This window comes from Heteronotia binoei, chromosome 8 (genome assembly GCF_032191835.1).
Source record: "Heteronotia binoei isolate CCM8104 ecotype False Entrance Well chromosome 8, APGP_CSIRO_Hbin_v1, whole genome shotgun sequence".
Lineage (NCBI taxonomy): Eukaryota > Metazoa > Chordata > Lepidosauria > Squamata > Gekkonidae > Heteronotia > Heteronotia binoei.
This window is the reverse complement of record NC_083230.1, coordinates 130,895,986-130,921,357: the sequence shown is the minus strand read 5'-3', so window position 1 is coordinate 130,921,357 and position 25,372 is coordinate 130,895,986. Positions and strand designations below refer to the sequence as shown.

Below are 25,372 nucleotides of genomic sequence, written 5' to 3'. Positions count from 1 at the left end.
ATGGGAGGGAGAAATCAGACACGAGTGGTGGAGTTCGTCTTCCTGGGTTTCTCCGGCATTCCAAACAGCCACATCTACCTCTTCCTGCCGTTCCTAGCCATTTACTCGGTCACCGTACTGGGAAACCTCGTGATATTTGCTCTGATTCAACTGGATTCCAGCCTCCGTACCCCCATGTATTACTTCCTCAGCCATCTCTCCTCCTTAGATATCTGCATCTCCTCCGTCACGGTCCCCAAGGTCCTGGTGAACTTCTTGTGCCAACGACAGACCATCAGCTACAACCAGTGCATGGCCCAGATGTTCTTCTTGATCTCTTTTACAGGGGCAGAGGGAGCACTGCTGGCCGTCATGGCCTATGACCGCTATGCTGCCATCTGTAAACCTTTGCAGTACTCCCGCCTCATGAGGCCCAAGGTGTGCACCATCCTAGCCTTGACCACTTGGATTTGGGGTGCCCTAGACTCCGCTCTCCATACAGCGCTCAGCAGCACGTTGTCCTTTTGTGGAGTCAGCCAGATCCCTCACATCTTGTGCGATGTCCCCCCACTCCTGAAAATTGCTTGCAGTGATACTCGTGTCAATGAAATAGCAATCCGCACAGCAAGCTATTTTGTGGGCGGGGGACCCTTCCTCTTCATTATTCTCTCCTACTCCTTAATTCTGTCCTCCATCCTGAAGATGCATTCCACCACTGGGAAACACAAAGCTTTTTCAACATGCGGTTCTCACTTGATCGTTGTTGTCATTTACTATGGAAATGCAATAGTTAACTACAACCGTTCAAGCACTGGTGACTCTTTGGAGACTGACACTTTGGTCTCCATCATGTATTGCATGGTCTCCCCCATGCTGAACCCCCTCATCTACAGCCTCCGCAACAAGGAGGTGAAGGGGGCGTTCAGGAAGGTTCTGAAGAAGTGGACAGTGTAAGTGTCACTTTTGGTGGCAAACTTCAGTGAGCTCTGCTGAGAACAGTGTTCTTCAGTAAGCGGTGGGGGGGGGGGCGTGTATTCTGAATTCAGAGCGAAGCATGCCCTAGCTGTTGTTATACTGAGAAGGGCAACTAATCTGATGGAAATTTCCTCTACTTATTAACTTTGGAACTAACTAGGTTGACAGTCCCACAATATCTGCGCCTGTAATTTCCTTTAGTTTTCATTTTGTCCACCATCTTTAAAATTTCATGGGTTTTTGCGCTGGGCAGCAAGAAGGAAGAATGGCTCAGCAGACTTATGCCTGACAGAGATGTCATCCAACCAGAACACTTATCCCATCTTTATGCCACACAATATCATTCCGATTGCCAGGGCTTTTTTTGTAGCAGGAACTCCTTTGCATATTAAGCCGCACACCCCTGATGTAGCCAATCCTCCTGGAGCTTACAGTAAGCCCTGTAAGAAGAGCCTTGTAAGTTCTTAGAGGACTGGCTATATCATGGGTGTGTGGCCCAGGACTCTTTTGGTAGAAAAAGCCCAGAAGGAACTAATTTGCATATTAGGCCACACCCCTGACATCACCATTGTTTCGCGCAGGAGATTTTTGTAAAAAAAGCCCAGCAGGAACTCATTTGTGTATTAGGCCACACCCCCTAGCACCCAGCCAGACGGAATTATGTTCCTGTGCGTTCCTGCTCAAAAAAAAGCCCTAGTGTGGCCTAATTTGCAAAGGAGTTTCTGCTACAAAAAAAGCCCTGTGGATTGGCATTCCTTTGCACAGCCTGCATTTCCTTGAATTGTTGCACTTCATGAGGTCTGGGGAGGGGGACTTTCGAGAGGAGGTGTGTTTGCTTGAGATTTTTAAGGCTGTGCACATTCTAAGATAAGGGGGTAGATTGTCACGTTAACGGGACGCAGGCAGGCATCAAAGCCAGTCCAAGGTCAGAGTCCAGGAGGTCAAGCAGGAGTCAAGTCACCAAAGCAAAATTGCAAACTGGAATCAGAAGTCAGGGTCCAGAAGCCAGAGGGTCAGGGTGCCAAGGAATTCAAGCAGGTCGGGATCAGGAGGGAGCGTGGATGCAAGCCAGAGAATAGGCTTGTTGCTTCCACAAGGTTACCAGGCCCTGGGTGAGAGCTATATGGGAGCGTCCATCAGCCTGCTCCCTGGGTGGCAGCGACTCTGCTAGAACTCAGGGCTGAGAGATCTGAAGCATTAGCATGCCTCATGTCTCTGAACTCCTGAGATGGGAGGGGGAGAGCTCGGAGGAGACTGATTGTCAACAGCCGGCACTGGTGCCTGGAATGTGGGGAGAGTGATTGATGGGCCAGCTGCTGGTTGTTCGGCTGAGGAGCTGGTAGGCAACTCTTCCAGGTCTGTTAACCCTTCCAGCTCCCCCTCGTCAGGGCTCATCACATAAACCGTTTTCGCACACAGCTCACCTCGCAGTCACAATCCTGTTCCTTCCGCAGCATCTAGTCGGATTTCCCACCATCTGCGCTGAAGTTACAGGAAGTGCCGCAGCTTTTGCGTAGCAAACGTAGGGTGAGGTCAGACGTTCATAAAATCCCGCTTCAGGCATGAGTGGAGTCCGGAAGCATGTCGGATTTTAAGCGGTTGTCCAAACGTCAGCATCTGTGAATGTTGGTTAGCTCGTTCGAGTCCCGTGTTGAGACGACTGGAGCGCGGACTAATTTGATACTGCTTTAAATCAGGAACAAAATTCTTCTGATGGTTCCTGAGCGGAATTTCTCTGTTTGAACGCTCCATCGTTGGCGACTTGTCGGAAGCGCACCACCGCTTCCCTCCCAAAGCCCCCTGCAAGTGATATCACTGCGCCAATGAGCGAGCGAATGTTGGCTCGATAAATCGTTTACCCGCCCCATGTCCAGAAACAAAACTCATTTTTGAAAGTAGATGTGAACTAGATGTGAACTGATTTGAATTCCTGGGTTTTTTTCTGCACACGTAGTACTCGTGCTGGAAAAGTAGTGCCAACGGACTAGCAAAACTGTTAGTGATCCGACCCATTTAAAATCATGGCTAATGGCTGGGGCTGATGGGAGTTGTAGGCAAAAAACATCTGGAGAGCTACCGTTGGCCACCCCTGGTATATACCATCTGAGGTGGAACCCTGGCTTCAAAAATCTTCATTGCGAAAGGGTAGGGTTGCCAGTTCCAATTCCAGAAAAATCTTGGGACTTTGGAGGTGGAACCAGGAGACTTTGGGTGGAGCCAGGAGCAAGATTGTGACAAGCACAGTTAAACTCCAAAGGGAGATCTGGCCATCACATTTAAAGGGACCACACACCTTTTAAATGCTTTCCCTTCATTGGAAATAATGAAGGGTAGGGGCACCTTATTTTGGGGCTCACCGAATTGGACCCCCTGGTCCAATCTTTTTGAAACTTGGAAGGTATTTTGAAGAGAGGCACTGAATTCTATGCTGAAAATTTAATACTTCTACCTCAAAAAAACAGCCCCCTCCCCAGAGCCCCAGATAGCCACAGTTCAATTCTCCATTACACCCTATGGGAATTGATCTCTATAGGGAATAATGGAGTGCCCAGCAGACATTTTCCCCGCCCCCGCTTTCTGATGACCCTGAAGTGGGAGGAGGGCCTCCAAACCAGGGGATCCCCTGCCCCCACCTGGGGATTGGCAACCCTACGGCAATGCCATGTTGGTCTCCACTGGTGAAAAATATTTTTTTACGCTAGGAAGCTGCCCACTTAGCTGCATTGCTGATTGGAGATCGATGAGTTGCCCAGTTTAAATTATACTGAAAAATGATGCCTAGGTATTTAATGTTTTTTACTGGGGTGAGTTCTGTGTTACCTATAGTCTATTTTTTGGGGTTCCAACCAGTGTCCTCACAAAGCTGAGAGTGTGAGCTAGCTCACAATTTTTTACCCACCAGTTCACACATTTTTGTCTTCGCTCAGGAAGGAGGGCCCCAGAGCAAACTGATTTCACAACTTAAATGCCAATAGCTTACAAAGTAGAATTTTTGCTCACAAGACTCCGTAGCTTAGAGCAGGGGCGTCAAACGTGCAGTTCGGGGACCGAATCAGGCCCTCAAAGTCGGAGGGCTCCTATCAGGCCCCCGAGCAACTGGCTGTCAGCTACTTCCTTCTCTGTATATCTTGCTTCCTTCTGCATAACAGCCTGCTTTGCAAGGCTTGCTCAATTGCACAGGAGTGACAGAGCAAAACCTCTGTTTTCTCCATTGGCTGAGGCTCCTCCCTTGGGGAGGAAGGGGGGAGGAATAGCTTGCTTTTCCAGGCTCTCTCAATTGCACAGCAGAGCTACTGAGCCAAGCGTCTCTTCCTTCTATTGACTGAGGCTTCCCCCCAGTCCCCTGGAGAAGGAAGGAAGGAAGGAAGGAAGGAAGGAAGGAAGGAAGGAAGGAAGGAAGGAAGGAAGGAAGGAAGGAAGGAAGGAAGGAAGGAAGGAAGGAAGGAAGGAAGGAAGGAAGGAAGGAAGGAAGGAAAGAGACAGAACTTCCTTTGCCCAGTTCCCTGGATCCCGTGGGAGAAATACAAAGAAAGCTTCTTTAGGACCAATAAGTGCTAATGTTTTAAGCATGTTTTAATTGTGTTTATCTGTGTCCTTTATAAAGTTTATATCTCTGCTATCTAATCTTAAATAGGCAACACACAAGGCCCGGCCCGACATGGCCCAGCCCGAGAAGGTCTCACTGATGTCAGATCTGGCCCTCATTTATGTCAGATCCAGCCCTGGAGACAGTTTGGTGTAGTGGTTAAGTGTGCGGGCTCTTATCTGGGAGAACCGGGTTTGATTCCCCACTCCTCCACTTGCACCTGCTGGAATGGCCTTGGGTCAGCCAGAGCTCTGTTATCTGGGAGAACCGGGTTTGATTCCCCACTCCTCCACTTGCACCTGCTGGAATGGCCTTGGGTCAGCCATAGCCCTGGCAGAGGTTGTCCTTGAAAGGGCAGCTGCTGTGAAAGCCCTCTCAGCCCCACCACAAGAGAGCCAGTTTGGTGTAGTGGTTAAGTGTGCGGACTCTTATCCGGGAGAACTGGGTTTGATTCCCCCCTCCTCACACTTGCACCTGCTGGAATGGCCTTGGGTCAGCCATAGCTCTGTTATCTGGGAGAACCGGGTTTGATTCCCCACTCCTCCACTTGCACCTGGTAGCATGGCCTTGGTTCAACCATAGCTCTGGCAGAGGTTGTACTTGAAAGGGCAGCTGCTGTGAGAGCCCTCTCCAGCCCCACCCACCTCACAGGGTGTCTGTTGTGGGGGGGGGGGGAAGGGAAAGGAGATTGTGAGCCACTCTGAGACTCTTCGGAGTGGAGGGCGGGATATAAATCCAATATCTTCATCTACCTCACAGGGTGTCTGTTGAGGGGCAGGAAGGTAAAGGAGATTGTGAGCCACTCTGAGACTCTTCGGAGTGGAGGGCGGGATATAAATCCAATATCTTCATCTACCTCACAGGGTGTCTGTTGTGAGGGAGGAAGGGAAAGGAGATTATGAGCCGCTCTGAGACTCTTCGGAGTGGAGGGCGGGATATAAATCCAATATCTTCATCTACCTCACAGGGTGTCTGCTGAGGGGCAGGAAGGTAAAGGAGATTGTGAGCCACTCTGAGACTCTTCGGAGTGGAGGGCGGGATATAAATCCAATATCTTCATCAACCTCACAGGGTGTCTGTTGTGGGGGAGGAAGGGAAAGGAGATTGTGAGCCGCTCTGAGGCTCTTTGGAGTGGAGGGCGGGATATAAATCCAATATCTTCATCTACCTCACAGGGTGTCTGTTGTGGGGAAGGAAGGTAAGGGAGATTGTGAGCCACTCTGAGACTCTTCGGAGTGGAGGGCGGGATATAAACCCAATATCTTCATCTACCACACAGGGTGTCTGTTGTGCGGGAGGAAGGTAAAGGAGATTGTGAGCCACTCTGAGACTCTTCGGAGTGGAGGGCGGGATATAAATCCAATATCTTCATCTACCTCACAGGGTGTCTGTTGATGGGCAGGAAGGTAAAGGAGATTGTGAGCCACTCTGAGACTCTTCGGAGTGGAGGGCGGGATATAAATCCAATATCTTCATCTACCTCACAGGGTATCTGTTGTGGGGGAGGAAGGGAAAGGAGATTGTGAGCCATTCTGAGACTCTTTGGAGTGGAGGGTGGGATGTAAGAAGAAGAAGATATTGGATTTATATCCCGCCCTCCACTCCGAAGAGTATCTTCTTCTTCTAACCCGACTGGGGATTGGCAACTCTAATTACAAGACTGAGTTGCAAGCCCAGGGCACAAATCTCATCCATTGAGGCATTCTGCAGGTCCAAGATGGGGGTAGCCAAGTGGACCTCTCATGAGTGCGGCACCACCACCAAGTTATCCAATGATTAGCCTTCAAGGCCATCCTTCTCCCTATTCAAAATCCACCTCACGTCATGTACACTAAGGAAACACATTTCAAGGCACCATCCATTGTGCGCGGCTCCGTCAAGCCCCCAAGAGGGTTGTAGCCCATTCGGGGGGGGGGGGGGGCAATTCCCCGCGCTTTCCGCAGGGACACCGTCATTTCCCTTCCAGCAGCCTCCTCAAATCCCCCAGGTCAATTGAAGGCAACCTCAGCCTCACACAACGCCAGGTGCAGAGTCTCCTTCTGGGCGTTGGAGATGGAGAGAGACCACTCCCTGCCACCCCGCAGCTTCCACGATGTGATCCTGTGACCGGGTGGCAAAGACAGCAAAAAGATCATGAGATTTCCCTCCGCAAGACAGAGCAGAGAGTCTGGAGAAGGGATTCATCCTGGGTTAGTCAACCATGGTAAGTGGGAAGGAAAAGGGGATTAAGAGGGATATGAACAGGTTTATGAAATCATGCATGATGTGAGGAAAGTGGGCAGAGACAACCTTTTCTTCTTTCTCCCATAATATTAGAATTCAGGGTCCCCCAGTGAAGCTGATGGGCGGTAGATTCTGGATGGACAAACGGAAGTTGTTGTTCCCTTAAAGAGAAGGGGGCAAGGCTCTGAGGCAGAACACCTGTTTGATTCCAGGATGTCCCATGTCCATTCCCTGGCATCTCCAGTTCAAAAGATTAGGTGATTTGAAAGACCTTTTTTTCCGTTGGAGACCCTGGACAGCACTGCCAGTCCGGGAAGACAACACTGGCTCTGATAGACAATGGTCCTACTCAACATGGAACAGATTTATCTATTCATATATAGCTTAAAGTAGGTAGCCTTGTTGGTCTGAAAAAGGCAAGCCTCGCTGAGCGATGGTCTCAGTGATTTTCAAAACAGTCCGGTAGAACAGAACGGAGACCACATATGTTTTTCCTTGGACAGTGCAATATGCAAGGAAGAAGGGCAACAATTAGTGTCTTTGCCACTTTAAGAAGAAGAAGAAGATGATATTGGATTTGTATCCCGCCCTCCACTCCGAAGAGTCTCAGAGCAGTTCACAATCTCCTTTACCTTCCTCCCCCACAACAGACACCCTGTGAGGTGGGTGGGGCTGGAGAGGGCTCTCACAGCAGCTGCCCTTTCAAGGACAACCTCTGCCAGAGCTATGGCTGACCCAAAGCCATCCTAGCAGGTGCAAGTGGAGGAGTGGGGCATCAAACCCAGTTCTCCCAGATAAGAGTCCGCACACTTAACCACTACACCAAACTGGCTCTCTTTGGCAGATTGAACTGATGTAATCAAGATAGTGCTGCAATAAAATAACAGTAGCACATGGTTGATATCTGCTTAGAATCATAGAGTTGGAAGGGACCTCCAGGGTCATCTAGTCCAACCCCTGCACAATGCAGGAAATTCACAGATACCTCCCCCTAAATTCACAGGATCTTCATTGCTGTCAGATGGCCCTCTAGCCTCTCTTTAAAAACCTCCAAGGAAGGAGAGCCCACCACCTCCCGAGGAAGCCTGTTCCACTGAGGAACCACTCTAACAGTCTGGAACGTCTTCTTTTGATTTAATTACAACCCATTGGTTCTGGTCGTACCTTCTGGGGCCATAGAAAACAATTCCACACCACCCTCTATGTGACAGCCCTTCAAGTACTTGAAGATGGTGATCCTATCAACTCGTCTCCAGGCTAAACATCCCTAACTCCTTCAATCTTTCCTCATAGGATTTTGTCTCCAGATCCCTCACCATCTTTGTGGCCTCCTCTGGACCCATTCCAGCTTGTCTATAACCTTCTTAAAATGTGGTGCCCAAAACTGAATACTCCAGTTGAGGTCTTACCAGAGCAGAGTAAAGCAATATCATCACTTTACGTGATCTGGACACTAGACTTCTGTTGATACAGCCCAAAATTGCATTGGCCTTTTTAGCCACCACTTCACACGTTTGACTCATGTTGTGAGCCATTTTGCTTTCCAATGTAAAGTAAGCAGAACACCCTACCAATGAAGCCTGTTCCAAGGATACTGTAGTCGAAATGTCAGTGGGAAGATGAGAATGAGAATAGAGAGGGAAAAGGAAGAGACAGAGACAGAAATGAATGTGAATAGATGCCATGAACCTATTGAAGGTTCATTTGCCAAGGAAGGGAAGGAAAGAGAGAGCACTCCTTTGGGGTGCATTGAACAGTTCTCCAACTCCATGCTGAACACTGACGTTCATTAAAATGATTCGACATGGAACAGAGGTCTTCTTTGGGTTGAATAGACTACCTCCCCCACAAAAAAAATCACACCACCCACTACTGCTACCTAGATAATTACAGGAGACCAGTTACACAAGCCTAGAAAAAATATCTTAGCCAGAGATAAGCAGATATTCTACGAAAAAAACTCCCAATCCATTCATCTTCCCCTATTTTTGGAATACTGTGTACAGTACTGGTCACTGCACCTCAAGGATATTCTAGCATTGGAAAAAGTCCAGAAAAGGGCAACTAGAATGATTAAAGGGTTGGAACACTTTCCCTATGAAGAAAGGTTAAAACGCTTGGGGCTCTTTAGCTTGGAGAAACGTCGACTGCGGGGTGACATGATAGAGGTTTACAAGATAATGCATGGGATGGAGAAAGTAGAGAAAGAAGTCCTTTTCTCCCTTTCTCACAATACAAGAACTTGTGGGCATTCAATGAAATTGCTGAGCAGTCAGGGTAAAATGGATAAAAGGAAGTCCTTCTTCACCCAAAGGGTGATTAACATGTGAAATTCACTGCCACAGGAGGTGGTGGCGGCTACAAGCATAGCCAGCTTTAAGAGGGGGTGAGATTAAAAATATGGAGCAGAGGTCCATCAGTGGCTATTAGCCATAGTGTGTGTGTATATATACATATATATATATATATATATATATATATATATATATATATATATATATATATATATATATATATATATATATATATATAATTTTTTTGGCCACTGTGTGCCACAGAGTGTTGGACTGGATGGGCCATTGGCCTGATCCAACAGGGCTTCTCTTATGTTCTTATGTGACACAGAGTGTTGGACTGGATGGGCCATTGGCCTGATCCAACAGGGCTTCTCTTATGTTCTTATGTGACACAGAGTGTTGGACTGGATGGGCCATTGGCCTGATCCAACAGGGCTTCTCTTATGTTCTTATGTGACATAGAGTGTTGGACTGGATGGGCCATTGGCCTGATCCAACAGGGCTTCTCTTATGTTCTTATGTGACACAGAGTGTTGGACTGGATGGGCCATTGGCCTGATCCAACAGGGCTTCTCTTATGTTCTTATGTGACACAGAGTGTTGGACTGGATGGGCCATTGGCCTGATCCAACATGGCTTCTCTTATGTTCTTATGTGACACAGAGTGTTGGACTGGATGGGCCATTGGCCTGATCCAACAGGGCTTCTCTTATGTTCTTATGTGACACAGAGTGTTGGACTGGATGGGCCATTGGCCTGATCCAACAGGGCTTCTCTTATGTTCTTATGTGACACAGAGTGTTGGACTGGAGGGGCCATTGGCCTGATCCAACATGGCTTCTCTTATGTTCTTCTGTGACACAGAGTGTTGGACGGGAGGGGCCACTGGCCTGATCCAACATGGCTTCTCTGATGTTCTTATGTGACACAGAGTGTTGGACTGGAGGGGCCACTGGCCTGATCCAACAGGGCTTCTCTTATGTTCTTATGTGACATGGAGTGTTGGACTGGATGGGCCACTGGCCTGATCCGACATGGCTTCTCTTATGTTCTTATGTGACACAGAGTGTTGGACTGCATGGGCCACTGGCCTGATCCAACATGGCTTCCCTTATGTTCTTATGTGACACAAAGTGTTGGACTGGATGGGCCATTGGCCTGATCCAACATGGCTTCTCTTATGTGACACAGAGTGTTGGACTGCATGGGCCACTGGCCTGATCCAACATGGCTTCTCTTATGTTCTTATGTGACACAAAGTGTTGGACTGGATGGGCCATTGGCCTGATCCAACATGGCTTCCCTTATGTTCTTATGTGACACAAAGTGTTGGACTGGATGGGCCATTGGCCTGATCCAACATGGCTTCTCTTATGTTCTTATGTGACACAGAGTGTTGGACTGCATGGGCCACTGGCCTGATCCAACATGGCTTCTCTTATGTTCTTATGTGACACAGAGTGTTGGACTGGAGGGGCCATTGGCCTGATCCAACAGGGCTTCTCTTATGTTCTTATGTGACACAAAGTGTTGGACTGGATGGGCCATTGGCCTGATCCAACATGGCTTCTCTTATGTTCTTATTAGCATCCCCAACCAACATCTACCTGTCCCAGCTGAGAAGGGGGCACATTCTTGGTTTACTAATTTACAATTTGCAAACACCATACAAAGTTATCTGTCCTTGAATAATGACCCTTTTGGTTCATTCTTGCTACTTTTTCCCATAACCAGGTCTGCTGAAAAATAGTGCCCGCGCATTTGTCAGACGTAAGCATCTGTTGGTCCGCAGCGAACATGCCCCAACTTACGTTAACTCCTGTGATGCTGGAAATTCTTGCCTTTCTCTGCTGCTTCAGCACCTGAGCCCCAACATATAATTAATACCCCCTGACTTGGGTTAGACTGTTTCTAACTGACCATTTTATTGTGCTACTCCTTTGTTTCTTAGCCTCCTGATGGCAATTCTATTCCGGGTCTCTAAATTTTTCGCTGAGAGACTAGGTCACCTCTGTTTCTGAGCTGCAAAAACATCTTCCATGGTCGTTTGGCCAAGGCCAGCAACTATTCCCCTAAATTCCTGGTCATACCTGTGACAGAAGTGCCTTACTGCACAATCCTGAACCAACTAATATGTTTCTAAATAAATTACCAGTTGTTGGGCTTAGATGGGTGGGACTCTTCTTTTGATTGTACCATAAGACTTGCTGTTCACTTTGTGCTGTCTGATAAGGTGAGTGACTCGTACCTTTTTGTGGTCATGTGTACAGTGTAACGTTTCTGTGGACATGTGTACAGACAGCCCTTTTGTGGTACATGTGTAACAGTGGTCATGTATATTGACTTGAGACAGAGAACCTGGGAGGAAGGAAGAGAAGTACAGACTGCAATAAATGTATTAGGTCTGAGAAGACAATGAGTCGAAATCTCAGACAGGCAATTAGAGGGGAAGGATTGGACGGACGGAGTTCTGAGGCAGTGCTGGGTGTCCTCTGGGAGCCTCTCCTCCGAAAGCCAGTTTAGTATTGTTGTTAATGCTGCTGGACTCAGCAATACCAGGTTTGACTCCCCCCTCCTCCTCCACATGCAGCTCCTGGGTGACCATGGGTCAGTCACAAGTTATTTCAGAGCTGATCTGCTCAAGAGCAGGTCTTGAAAGAGGTCTCTCAGCCCTGCCTGCCTTACAGGGTGTTTGTTGTGGGGAGGGGAAGGAGACTGTAAGCCTCTCCAAGATTCCAAGTGAAATGCAGGGTATAAATCCAACTATTCTCATCCTGCTGCTGTTCAGAGCCAGTGTAAGCCGCCCTGAGCCACTCCGATGGGAAGGGCGGGGTATAAATCGAAATATAAATAAATGAATGAATGAATGAATGAATGAATGAATGAATGAATGAATAAGTGTTGAGTCTCAGAGCAGGATCTGATAGAATCATAGAGTTGGAAAGGACCTCTAGGGTCATCTAGTCCAACCCCCTGCACAATGGAGGAAACTCACAAATACTTCCCCCAAAATTCACAGGATCTTCATTGGTGTCAGATGGCCATCTAGCCTCTGTTTAAAAACCTCCAAGGAAGGAGAGCCCACCACCTCCCAAGGAGGAAGCCTGTTCCATTGAGGGATCGCTCTAACGGTCAGGAAGTTCTTCCTAATGTTGTTGAGCCGGAAACTCTTTTGATTTAATTTCAACCCATTGGTTCTGGTCTGACCTTCCGGGGCCACAGGAAACAATTCCACACCACCCTCTATGTGACAGCCCTTCAAATACTTGAAGATGGTGATCCTATCACCTCTCAGCCACCTCCTGTCCAGGCTAGACATGCCCAAATCCTTCAACCTTTCCTCATAGGACTTGGTCTCCAGACCCCTCACCATCTTCATCGCCCTCCTCTGGACCCATTCCAGCTTGTCTATATCCTTCTTAAAATGTGGTGCCCAAAGCTGAACACAGTAATCCAGTTGAGGTCTTACCAGAGCAGAGTAAAGTGATATCATCACTTCATGTGATCTGGACACTAGACTTCTGTTGATACAGCCCAAAATTGCATTGGCCTTTTTAGCCACCACATTACACTGTTGACTCATGTTGTGAGCCATTTTGCTTTCCAATGTAAAGTAAGCAGAACACCCTACCAATGAAGCCTGTTCCAAGGATACTGTAGTCGAAATGTCAGTGGGGAAGATGAGAAAGAGAATAGAGAGGGAAAAGGAAGAGACAGAGACAGAAATGAATGTGAATAGATGCCATGAACCTATTGAAGGTTCGTTTGCCAAGGAGGGGAAGGAAAGAGAGAGCGCTCCTTTGGGGTGCATTGAACAGTTCTCCAACTCCATGCTGAACACTGACGTTCATTAAAATGATTCGACATGGAACAGAGGTCTTATTTGGGTTGAATAGACTACCTCCCCCACAAAAAAAATCACACCACCCACTACTGCTACCTAGATAATTACAGGAGACCAATTACACAAGCCTAGAGAAAATATCTTAGCCAGAGATAAGCAGATATTCTATGAAAAAAGCTCCCAATCCATTCATCTTCCCCTATTTTTGGAATACTGTGTACAATACTGGTCACAACATCACCGGAATGTTGTGAGAATGGTATGAAAGAGACTAGAACCTTTAAGGCAAACAACGTTTAATTCTGGGTACAAGGTTTTGTGCATATGCTCTCCTTCCGATCTAGACGCAGTGCATAATGAACGCATTGAAAGGGCCAAGGCCAGATCTCTGGGAGTTACTCAGAAACAAGCAAAACAACAGGAAGTGGTTCTCCTCCCCGCAACTTCAAACAGCGTGCAACCATTACAGATAGGAAGAGAACCAACTGAGGAGAATGTTGTGAAACCCTTCTTGTTAAGAAGATAAAGGAGATTGTAAGCCACCCTAAAACTCTGATTTAGAGAGAAGGGTGGGTTATAAATCTGCAATTCGTCTTCCTCTTCTTCCTCCTCCTCCTCCTCCTCCTCTTCTTCTTCTATCAAGGGAGAGATCCCCTGTATAAAAGTCCCAGGGTGAGGAGGATAGAGAAGAAACCTCATCTCTTTGGTATTGAGGATATAATCAGGGATGCTGGAGAGAAGAAGAAAAAGAAGAAGATATAGGCTTTATATCCCGCTCTATACTCTGAATCTCAGAGCGGTTACAATTCCTTTACCTACCCCACCCTCAACAGACACCCTGTGGGGTGGGTGGGGCTGAGAGGGCTCTTACAACAGCTTCCCTTTCAAGGACAACCCCTATGAGAGCTCTGGCTGACCCAAGGCCATTCCAGCAGCTGCAAGTGGAGGACTGGGGGAATCAAACCCGGTTCTCCCAGATCAGAGTCCGCATACTTAACCCCTACACCAAACTGGCTCTTGAGAGAGCAGTTTTAGTTCAGTAGGGAGGGAGATACCAGAGAAGAAGTCATAAATCAGTGACACATCAAGGGTCCACATGGGGTAGCATTTCACATGGCAATAATATGAGTGATATTGAAAGTGCCCGGATGCATCCCAAATACACATATTGTGCAAAATGTCTTCTCACTTACGAACCTCCTGTTTTTTTGGCCCCTGTGTGACACAGAGTGTTGGACTGGATGGGTCATTGGCCTGATCCAACATGGCTTCTCTTCTGTTCTTATGTGACACAGAGTGTTGGGCTGGATGGGCCACTGGCCTGACCCAACATGGCTTCTCTTATGTTCTTACGTGACACAGAGTGTTGGACTGGATGGGTCATTGGCCTGATCCAACATGGCTTCTCTTATGTTTTTATGATTATTTTTCCTTGCAGGTGAGTTCTGTGGTCCCCATGGGAGTGAGGAACCAGACACAAGTAGTGGAGTTCGTCTTCCTGGGTTTCTCCGGCATTCCAAACAGCCACATCTACCTCTTCCTGCCGTTCCTAGCCATTTACTCGGTCACCGTGCTGGGGAACCTCATGATATTTGCACTGATTCAACTGGATTCCAGCCTCCATACGCCCATGTATTACTTCCTCAGCCATCTCTCCTCCATAGATATCTGCATCTCCTCCGTCACGGTCCCCAAGATCCTGGTGAACTTCTTGCGCCAGCGACAGACCATCTCCTACAACCAGTGCATGGCCCAGATGTTCTTCCTGGCCTCTTTCACGGGGACAGAGGCTGCAATGCTGGCCATCATGGCCTGTGACCGCTATGCTGCCATCTGTAAACCTCTGCATTACTCCCACCTCATGAGCTCCAAGGTGTGCACCATCCTAGCCTTTGCCACCTGGATCTGGGGCTTCCTAGACTCCGCTCTCCACACAGCACTCATTACCACCTTGTCCTTTTGTGGAGTCAACCAGATCCCTCACATCTTGTGCGATGTCCCCCCACTGATAAAAATTGCTTGCAGTAATACACGCATCAATGAAATAGCAATCCGGACAGCGAGCTATTTTGTGGGTGGGGGACCCTTCCTCTTCATCCTTGTCTCCTACTCCTTAATTCTGTCCTCCATCCTGAAGATGCATTCGACCACCGGCAAGCACAAAGCTTTTTCCACTTGCGCTTCTCATCTCATCATTGTCATCATTTACTATGGGAATGCACTAGTTAACTACAACCTTTCCAGCGCAGGTGACTCCCCAGAGACTGCCGCTCTGGTCTCCATCATGTTTTGCATGGTCTCCCCCATGCTGAACCCGATCATCTACAGCCTCCGCAACAAGGAGGTGAAGGGGGCCCTGAAGAAGGTTGTGGGAAGCCAGAAGAAGCCTCTGTGTTTTCATCACACTGCAAGTTGGGGCAAGTGAGAGACGTTTTGTGTTCCCCTTGGGAGCGACGTAGCTTTAGAACTCTGCCTACTGTGCCTGGACTATTATTTTGTTATAGTGGGCCATATTGAAGGGGTAAGGAAGACACAGATTCAATAGCTGAACAGGGACAAAGGACACTGGGTACTGAAACACGAGAAGTGCATTACACAATAAGCCCAAGTCAAGAATGAAGACAGCAAGAAAGGCGAAAGAATGAAAGAACAATAGCCATATGGAAGAGCACACAACACTCACACTTCGTGTCATGTAATGAATTTACTGATTAGTGCAGTTTGCACTGAACTGTGGGAAACTGTGGATCACCTGGACAGATTCACAGAAGTCTGTGAATGAACCAATGAGCGGTGGGGGCTCGAAACTTGACCACAGTGATTTGGCATGGACTCAGGGGGGTGTTCTCGGGTGCATGTATATAAGCGGGGTCCCGGTCTGCCATCTTGTCTTGTTGTAGGGTTGCCAAGTCCAATTCAAGAAATATCTGGGGACTTTGGGGGTGGAGCCAGGAGACATTAGGGGTGGAGCCAAGATCAAGGCTGTGACAAGCAGAATTGAACTCCAAAGGGAGTTCTGGCCATCACATTTAAAGGGACGGCACACCTTTTCAATTCCTTCCTTCCTTAGGAAATAATGAAGGATAGGGGCTCCTTCTTTTGGGGCTCACAGAATTGGACCCCCTGGTCCAAACTTTTTGAAACTTGGGGGGGTATTTTGGGGAGAGGCACTAGATGCTATACTGAAAATTTGGTGTCCCTACCCAAAAAAACAGCCCCCCCCCAGAGCCCCAGATTCCCATGGATCAATTCTCCATGATTTTCTATGGGAATAAATCTCCATAGGGAATAATAGAGTTCCCAGAAGACATTTCCCTTCCCTCCCCTCGCTTTCTGACGACCCTGAAGCGGGGGGAGGGCCTCCAAGCCGGGGGATCCCCTGCCCCCACCTGGGGATTGGCAACCCTATCTTGTTGGTATGTAGTAGCAATAAAGCATGTTCCTTGTTGAACTCCACAGCATCGGACTCACTATTTAACACTGTCTCAGTAAAAGGACACAGGAATAGCTTATGTTGTAATAAAATGTTGTGAGCTTCTGACATGTCCCAAGACCCATGTGTATTTCTGCTCACTGCCTAACACAGCAGCTCCCCCTCCGGAAGAAGAAGCCCGGAAAACTGGATCAGTCATGAAGCCCCTTTTCTCATTGATGCTTTATTCTTCATGGTTACTAGAAAACCAAAAATGGGTTCTAAGAATGGCAAACTGGGGGCGGGGGGGGGGGGGAAGGAGGTGTTTGTGGTTTGACAGACAGTGGGTGTGACAGAGTGCCACGGGAGACAGTCTGAGAGAGCGTGGGGAAGGCAGGCACCCACGACAGTAACACAGCCTTACCTTCAGGCAGGTCAAAGAGAGAGAGGGGAAAAAGCCTTCCCAGGGGAGGGAGGGGAAGAACAAGAGGTGGGGGAGAGAAAAGGAACCTCCACGTGCTCCAATTCCTGCTGCCAGGGTTGCGGCAAAAGCAATCTGCACAGTTGTTCTCTTTGTCTATACGGTTCATAGAACTCTTCAAACATATTCTATATACTTGTGCTTTAGATGCCATTTTTAACGTCCTGATGGTATCGTGCTGAATTTTGGCTTATTTATTGTATTAATTCGATTTCTATTCCACCCTTTCTTGAGGGTGCTGAGCCCCTGGGCTGGTCCAGTGATGCCATGCACCGGCCACTCTAGGCGTTTCTGGGAAAACTCTATGGTTTCCCCAGACGCTTTAGCAATTCGGAAGGGGAAAACTCTATGGTACAATCGAGGCAGCGGGAGACTTGGGAACCCTATCAAAGGCTCAGGGCAGATTATAACAAAATGACTGCACATAAAATACGTGGCGTATAACGTAATAAAATCAGACACTGACCATTCATAAATAATCTATGAAATACAGGGCAGGGAATGGGGGGAGGAGTTCGGGGGGGAGGGCAACAAAACAGGATCAGAAAAAGGCTTCCCTGGGCAAGACTAAGTTGCAAGCCAAGTGGAAGTTTTGAATGTCCTGCAGGGCCCGGCTTTCATCCATCGAGGCATTCTACCAGGACGGGGCCAAGATGGAAAAGGCCCTTCTCCTGAGGGTAGCCTGGCCGCACCACTAAGTTGAGCAATGACATATGAACCTATGAAGCTGCCTTCTACTGAATCGGACCCTCAGTCCATCAAAGTCAGTCTTGTCTACTCAGACTGGCAGCGGCTCTCCAGGGTCTAAAGCTGAGGTTTTTCACACCTACTTGCCTGGACCCTTTTAGTTGGAGATGCCGGGGATTGAACCTGGGACCTTCTGCTTACTAAGCAGATGCTCTTACCACTGAGCCACCCTCTCTCCCCTGACCAGCAGTGGTTCTCCAGGGTCTCAAGCGGAGGTTTTTTACGCCTTCTTGGCCTGGACCCTTTTGAGTTGGAGATGCTGGAGATGGAACCTGGGACCTTCTGCTTACCAAGTAATAATAATAATAATAATAAATTTTATTTCTATCCCGCCCTCCCCACCTTAGCGGGCTCAGGGCGGCTAACAGCATATTACAAAACATACAGTGATATTATAAAAACATTTAAATCCAACAATATAAAACATCAACAATAAAACTACTAACATTAAAAACCAGTTCAATGATATAATTATTCTGCGGTGTGAATCTTCAGACCGCATTGGCGGCTCCTTAATTCTTGATCTTCCTAACAGTCCGGATGTGCCAGTTTAAAAAGGACGGTCTTGCAGGCCCTGCGGAACTGCTCAAGGTTCCGCAGGGCCCGCACCTCCTCGGGGAGTCGGTTCCACAGAGTAGGAGCCGCACTCGAGAATGCCCGTACTCTGGTGCTCTGATGTTTAATCTCCTTCGGCCCGGGGATGGTCATCAGATTTTTCCCGACTGACCTCAGTGCTCTCTGGGGTTCGTATGGGGAAAGACGGTCCCTCAGGTAGGTGGGTCCTCGGCCATATAAGGCTTTAAAGGTAACGACCAACACTTTGTACTGGACTCGGTATATAATTGGCAGCCAGTGCAGTTCACGTAGCCCCGGCTGTATATGCTCCCGTTTTGGAAGTCCCAACAACAGCCTGGCCGCCGCGTTCTGCACTAGCTGCAGCTTCCGAGTCCGGCACAGAGGTAGCCCCAAGTAGAGGGCATTACAGTAGTCTAGTCTTGAGGTGACCGTTGCGTGGATCACCGTTGCGAGGTCCCGGCGCTCGAGGAAAGGGGCCAACTGCCTTGCCTGCTTCAGATGGAAGAATGCTGACTTGGCAGTGGCTGCTATCTGGGCCTCCATTGATAGTGAAGGCTCCAGTAAAACACCTAGGCTCTTTACCTGGCGCGCTGCTTTCAATAGCGCACCGTCGAAGGCCGGGAGAGCTATTTCCCTTCCCAGGGCGCCGCGGCCCACGCACAGGACCTCTGTCTTCGCTGGGTTCAGCTTCAGCCCGCTCAGCCTGAGCCATGTCGCGACAGCCTGTAAAGCCCGGTCGAGATTCCCTGGTGCGGAGTTGGGCCAGCCGTCCATTAGCAGATAGAGCTGGGTGTCGTCTGCATATTGATGGCAACCCAGCCCAAACCGCCGGGCAATCTGGGCGAGGGGGCGCATATAGATGTTGAACAACATCGGGGAGAGAACTGCTCCCTGAGGCACCCCACAATCCAGTGTGCGCCTCCGGGATCGTTCTCCCCCAATAGCCACCCTCTGTCCCCGACCTAGGAGAAAGGAGGAAAGCCATTGTAGGGCCGACCCCTCAACCCCAATGTCGGCGAGGCGGCGCGTCAGTAGCCGATGGTCGACTGTATCAAATGCAGCCGACAGATCTAACAGCATCAGCACTGCAACGCCGCCTCGATCCAGTTGCCGTTGGAGGTCATCCACTAAGGCGACCAGCACCGTCTCCGTCCCATGGCCCGGCCGGAAGCCTGACTGACATGGGTCCAGGACAGAAGCGTCATCCAGAAACCTCTGAAGCTGCTGCGCCACAGCCCTCTCAATAATTTTACCTAAAAACGGTAAATTAGACACCGGTCGATAGTTCGCCAATTCGGCCGGGTCTGCTGTAGCTTTTTTCAAGAGAGGGCGGACCAAGGCCTCTTTTAGGGGTGTTGGAAATTGCCCCTCTGAGAGGGACCTATTTATGATGTCCCGTAAAGGACATCTAAGCTCCCCCTGGCAGGATTTAATCAGCCAAGAGGGGCAGGGGTCCAGATCGCATGTTGTCGGGCGAGCAGCGGAGAGGATTCTGTCGACTTCCTCCAGGCTGAGCGGGTCGAAGTGGTCCAGCACTAAACCTGAAGACAGGCACGGAGCCTCAATTTCACTCACTGTATCCAAGGTGGTAGGCAGGTCTTGGCGGAGCAACGAGATTTTATCTGCAAAATATCTCGCAAATGCCTCACAGCCTATTTCCAATTCTCTAACATTTGGTTTGCCTTGAGGCAACGTTATAAGATCCCCAATTATTCTAAATAATTGTGCTGGGCGCGAGTTTGCAGATGCAATCTTGGTAGATGCTCTACCACTGAGCCACCGTCCCTCCCCAATGATGAGCACAGTATATGAGGGGTTTGCAGGGAGACCAGCTCTCCAAGGTTTCAGAGGGAGGTTTTCTCTACATCACCTACCACCTGGTCCTTTCAAACTGGAGATGGCAGGGATTGAACACAGGACCTTCTCCATGACAGGTGGAGGCTCTGTCATTGAGCAAAGGCCACTGTCTGTGTGTGGCAGGCAGGGGTTTTTTTGAGCAGGGACGCAGAGGAATGCAGTTCCGGCCGGTTTGGTGTCAGAGGGGTATGGCTTAATATGCAAATGAGTCTCTGCTGGGCTTTTCTACAAAAAAACCCTGCGTGAATCGATGGTGATGTCAGAGGGTGTGGCCTAATTTGCAAATGAGTTCCTGCTGGGCTTTTTTTACCCCAAAAACCCTGGTGTCGGGTAAGTCCACACGCACCTGTTTGACCCATCGGAGCATCCCACTGAAGTCCGTTTCTGTACTATCACTCACTAGGACCTTTATTTATTTACAAAATTAGTATTCTACATTTGTGCCCTTACAAAGGCCACCGAGGTGGATAATATTTTAAAACACATATTGTTAAAAATAACATTTTAAAACTGTTAAGATTAAACCGCTCCTCCACACACACGTAATTCAAACAATTCAAAAAACACAGTTAAAATATATGTTGCTGTTGTTCAGTCACATCGTCGAGTCCAACTCTTTGCGACCCCCTGGACAAAGTCATGCCAGGCCCTCCTGTCTTCCACCATCCTCCAAAATCTGCTCAAACTCATGTTTGTTACATCAGTAACGCTGTCCAGCCATCTCATCTTTTGCCATCCCCTTCTTCTTTGGCCTTCTGTCTTTCCCAGCATCAGGGTCTTCTCCAGGGAGTGCTCCCTTCTCATTTGTGGGCCAAAGTATTTGAGCTTCAGCTTCAGCATCTGACCTTCCAGGGAACAGTCTGGGTTGATTTCCCTTAGAACTGACTGATTTGATCTTCTTGCAGTCCAAGGGACTCTTGAGTCTTCTCCAGCACCACAGCTCAAAAGCATCTATTCTTCTGCTCTTGGCCTTCCTTATGGTCCAGCTCTCACGGCCATACATGAGGTGACAAAAGAGGAGGTCCTACAACTGAGAGACTAATTAAAAACTAATAAGTCACCGGGTCCGGATGGCATACATCCGAGAGTTCTGAAAGAACTCAAAGTTGAACTTGTGGATCTTCTAACAAAAATCTGTAATCTTTCATTTAAATCTGCCTCCGTTCCTGAGGACTGGAAGGTAGCAAATGTCACCCCCATCTTTAAAAAGGGTTCCAGAGGAGATCCGGGAAATTACAGGCCAGTCAGTCTGACTTCAATACCAGGAAAGTTGGTAGAAAGCATTATCAAGGACAGAATGAGTAGGCACATTGATGAACATGGGTTATTGAGGAAGACTCAGCATGGGTTCTGCAAGGGAAGATCTTGCCTCACTAACCTGTTACATTTCTTTGAGGGGGTGAACAAACATGTGGACAAAGGAGACCCGATAGATGTTGTTTACCTTGACTTCCAGAAAGCTTTTGATAAAGTTCCTCATCAAAGGCTCCTTAGAAAGCTTGAGAGTCATGGAGTAAAAGGACAGGTCCTCTTGTGGATCAAAAACTGGCTGAGTAATAGGAAGCAGAGAGTGAGTATAAATGGGCAGTCTTCGCAGTGGAGGACGGTAAGCAGTGGGGTGCCGCAGGGCTCGGTACTGGGTCCCATGCTCTTTAACTTGTTCATAAATGATTTAGAGTTGGGAGTGAGCAGTGAAGTGGCCAAGTTTGCGGATGACACTAAATTGTTCAGGGTGGTGAGAACCAGAGAGGATTGTGAGGAACTCCAAAGGGATCTGTTGAGGCTGGGTGAGTGAGCGTCAACATGGCAGATGCGGTTCAATGTGGCCAAGTGCAAAGTAATGCACATTGGGGCCAAGAATCCCAGCTACAAATACAAGTTGATGGGGTGTGAACTGGCAGAGACTGACCAAGAGAGAGATCTTGGGGTCGTGGTAGATAATTCACTGAAAATGTCAAGACAGTGTGCGTTTGCAATAAAAAAGGCCAATGCCATGCTGGGAATTATTAGGAAGGGAATTGAAAACAAATCAGCCAGTATTATCATGCCCCTGTATAAATCGATGGTGCGGTCTCATTTGGAGTACTGTTTGCAGTTCTGGTCACCGCACCTCAAAAAGGATATTATAGCATTGGAGAAAGTCCAGAAAAGGGCAACTAGAATGATTAAAGGGCTGCAACACTTTCGCTATGAAGAAAGGTTGAAACGCTTGGGACTCTTTAGCTTGGAGAAACGTCGACTGCGGGGTGACATGATTGAGGTTTACAAGATGATGCATGGGATGGAGAAAGTAGAGAAAGAAGTACTTTTCTCCCTTTCTCACAATACAAGAACTTGTGGGCATTCGATGAAATTGCTGAGCAGACAGGTTAAAATGGATAAAAGGAAGTCCTTCTTCACCCAAAGGGTGATTAACATGTGGAATTCACTGCCACAGGAGGTGGTGGCGGCCACAAGCATAGCCACCTTCAAGAGGGGTTTAGATAAAAATATGGAGCAGAGGTCCATCAGTGGCTATTAGCCACAGTGTGTTGCATCAGCCATCACCAGTGGTCTGACCTAGCCTCAGATCGCAAAGCATGGAGGCACACCATCCACCAGGCTGTCTCTTCCTTTGAGAACGCACGCATAGCTGGTCTTAAGGACATAAGGAGATTGAGGAAGAATCACCCTGCTACAGCACCAACCCCGAATCAGACTTTTCCCTGCAGCCACTGTGGCCGGATCTGCCTGTCCCGCATTGGTCTTGTCAGCCACCAGCGAGCCTGCAGCAGACGTGGACTACTGCACCCTTCTTAAATCTTCGTTCACGAAGTCAAGCCGAGAGAGAGAGAGAGAGTGTATATATAAAATTTTTTGCCACTGTGTGACACAGAGTGTTGGACTGGATGGGCCATTGGCCTGATCCAACATGGCTTCTCTTATGTTCTTATAAATTACTACTGGGAATACAATTGCTTTGGCTTTATGGACTTTTGTTGGCAGGTGATGTCTCTACTTTTTATTATAAAAAATATACAAATCATTAAAATCAAAAACAAAAAATGGGAAGAGCCCTGGGTGTTAGCCTGTCTCTCTTCCAGGTCAGCCTTCTCCCTATTCAAAATCCATGTCATATGCAGTCTTCACTAAGGAAACTTATTTCAAGACACCATCCATTGTTCACGGTTTTGTCATGCCCCCAAGTGGGTTAAAGCCCATTCAGGGGGGACCAATTCCCTGAGCTTTCCGCAGGGACACCGTCATTCCTGCTCCCAGCAGCCTCCTCAAATCCCCAGGAACAAATGAAGGCAACTTCAGCCTCACGCAACACCGGCTGCAGAGACTCCTTCTGGGAGTTGAGATGGAGAGAGACCATTCCCTGCCGTCTGCAGCTGCCAGCTATGTGTGCTGTGTGATCCTGTGACCTGGTGACAAAGACAGCAAAAAGAGCGTGAGATTCCCCTTTGCAAGAGAGAGCTGAGAGTCTGGAGAAGGGTTCATCCTGGGCTAGTCATCCATGGTAAGTGGGAAGGAAAAGGGAACTAAGAGGGACATATATAGATTTATGAAATTATGCATGATGCAGGGAATGACTTGACTACCTCCAGAAAAACTACACCATCCACCACTGCTACATAGATAATTGCAGGAGACCAATTACAAAAGTCCAGGAAAATATCTTGCCCAAATATCGTACCTAAAGATAAGCAGGTCTCAAACAAGGAGCTGCTTCTAAGTGTAATTAAAACCCCCTGATATGGGTTAGACTGTTTCTAACTGACCAAGGGCCCCATTATTATGCTATTCCTTTGTTTCTTAGCCCACCCCAAGGCAAATCCATTCTGGGTCTACAACCTGTTTGGGTGAGAGAGCAGGCCACCTCTGCTTCTGAGCTGCAGAAACATCTTCCATGGTCTTTTATTCAAGGCCAGCAACTGTTCCCCTAAATTCCTGGTCATACCTGTGACAGAAGCGTCTTACAGCACAATCCAGAACAGAGTTGTACCCTTCTAAATAAGTTGCAGTTGAGGACTTAGAAGAATGGAACTCTTCGTAGGATTGCACCTTAGGGCTTGTCTCTCATTTGTGCTGTCTGATAAGACGAGTGATTCGTGCCTGGTTTAGGGTGACACTTGTCATCTATACAGAGTAGAGACAGAGAGCCTGGGAGGAAAGGAGAGAAGTACAGTGTGTAATATCTGCATTAGGATTGAGACGGACAATGAGTTGAAATCTCAGACAGGAAATGAAAGGGGAAGGACTGGAGGGAGAAAATTCTGAGGCAGTGCTGGGTGTCCTCTCCTTTAGTGTAGTTGTTAAGACTGGTGGACTCTGCAGAAACAAGGTTTATTCACCACTCCTCCTCCACATGCAGCTGCCGGGTGACCGTGGGTCAGTCAGAGTTCTCTCAAGAATAGTTCTCTCAGAGCTCAGCCCCACCTTCTTCACAGGATGTCTGTTCTGAGGAGAGGAATGGAAGGATATGGTAAGCCACTCTGAGTAAATCCAATATCATCATCTTCTTCTTCTTCTCCTCCTTCTCCTTCTTCTTCCTCTCCTTCTCCTTCTCCTCCTTCTCCTCCTCCTTCTCCTTCTCCTTCTTCTTCTTCTTCTTCTTCTTCTTCTTCTTCTTCTTCTTCTTCTTCTTCTTCTTCTTCTTCTTCTTCTTCTTTCCTTCTTCTCCTTCTCCTCCTCCTCTTCCTACTCCTCCTGGTGTTGAAAGCCTAGTGGGAGACTCTGACAAACTTGCATCCAGATACTCAACTGAGTTTTGTGAGTGACCTTGGGCCATTCCTCTCTAAGCTGGACGTTTTATCCCATTCTTCTTTCAAGGAGCTCAGTGTGACTTATGTAAATCTACCTTCCTTCATTTCATCCTCACCACAACCTCACAGGAATCTTGTGAGGACGAAATGAAGGAGAGTAGAACCTACAGGAAGTACTCTGAGGATGAGCGGGAGAAAATGTAGTTTGAAGAACTCATCTAGACTCATTCATGTGGGTAGCCGTGTTGGTCTGAAGCAGCAGAACAAACTTTGAGTCTTAAAGGGACACCTATAAGGCAGGGTAGCTCTCCAAATGGTAGCTCTCCAGATGTTTTTTGCCTACAACTCCCATCAGCACCAGCCAGCATGACCAATGGCTGGGGCTGATGGGAGTTGTAGCCAAAAAACATCTGGAGAGCTACCGTTGGCCACCCCTGCTATAAGGCAAACAAATTTAATTCTGGATATAAGCCTTTTGTGCACACACACTCCTTCAGATCTAGACGCAGTGTATTCAGATTCAGATTATTTATTATTATGGCACATAGCCAATAAAAACAATTTAAGAACTGTGGTCAAAAATTTTATATATATATATATATATATGTATGTATATATATATATATACATACATACATACACATACA

The 25,372-nt window shown here is 48.0% G+C and overlaps 1 protein-coding gene and 1 non-coding gene across 2 annotated transcripts; one reads left to right on the top strand and one right to left on the bottom strand.

Annotated features, from left to right (window-relative positions):
* LOC132575833 (uncharacterized) lies at positions 1 to 23,383 on the top strand. Its single transcript, XM_060244520.1, has 5 exons — positions 1 to 929; positions 11,263 to 11,293; positions 14,343 to 15,272; positions 20,055 to 20,089; positions 23,212 to 23,383. The coding sequence occupies exons 1-5, from the start codon at positions 1 to 3 to the stop codon at positions 23,381 to 23,383; spliced, it is 2,097 nt and encodes a 698-aa protein (XP_060100503.1).
* On the bottom strand, positions 17,647 to 17,715 carry TRNAT-AGU (transfer RNA threonine (anticodon AGU)). The gene has a single exon. It is a non-coding gene; the product is annotated as a tRNA-Thr (tRNA).
* Positions 23,384 to 25,372: the final 1,989 nt, after the last annotated feature.

Excerpts from the sequence above, each read along its gene's own strand:
- LOC132575833 (XM_060244520.1), top strand. The coding sequence starts at position 1 with ATGGGAGGGAGAAATCAGACACGAGTGGTGGAGTTCGTCTTCCTGGGT. Across the intron at positions 930-11,262 it reads GTTCTGAAGAAGTGGACAGT|ACTTGCTGTTCACTTTGTGC; the intron begins GTAAGTGTCACT and ends TTGTACCATAAG. Across the intron at positions 15,273-20,054 it reads AGGGGGCCCTGAAGAAGGTT|GTGGAGGCTCTGTCATTGAG; the intron begins GTGGGAAGCCAG and ends TCTCCATGACAG.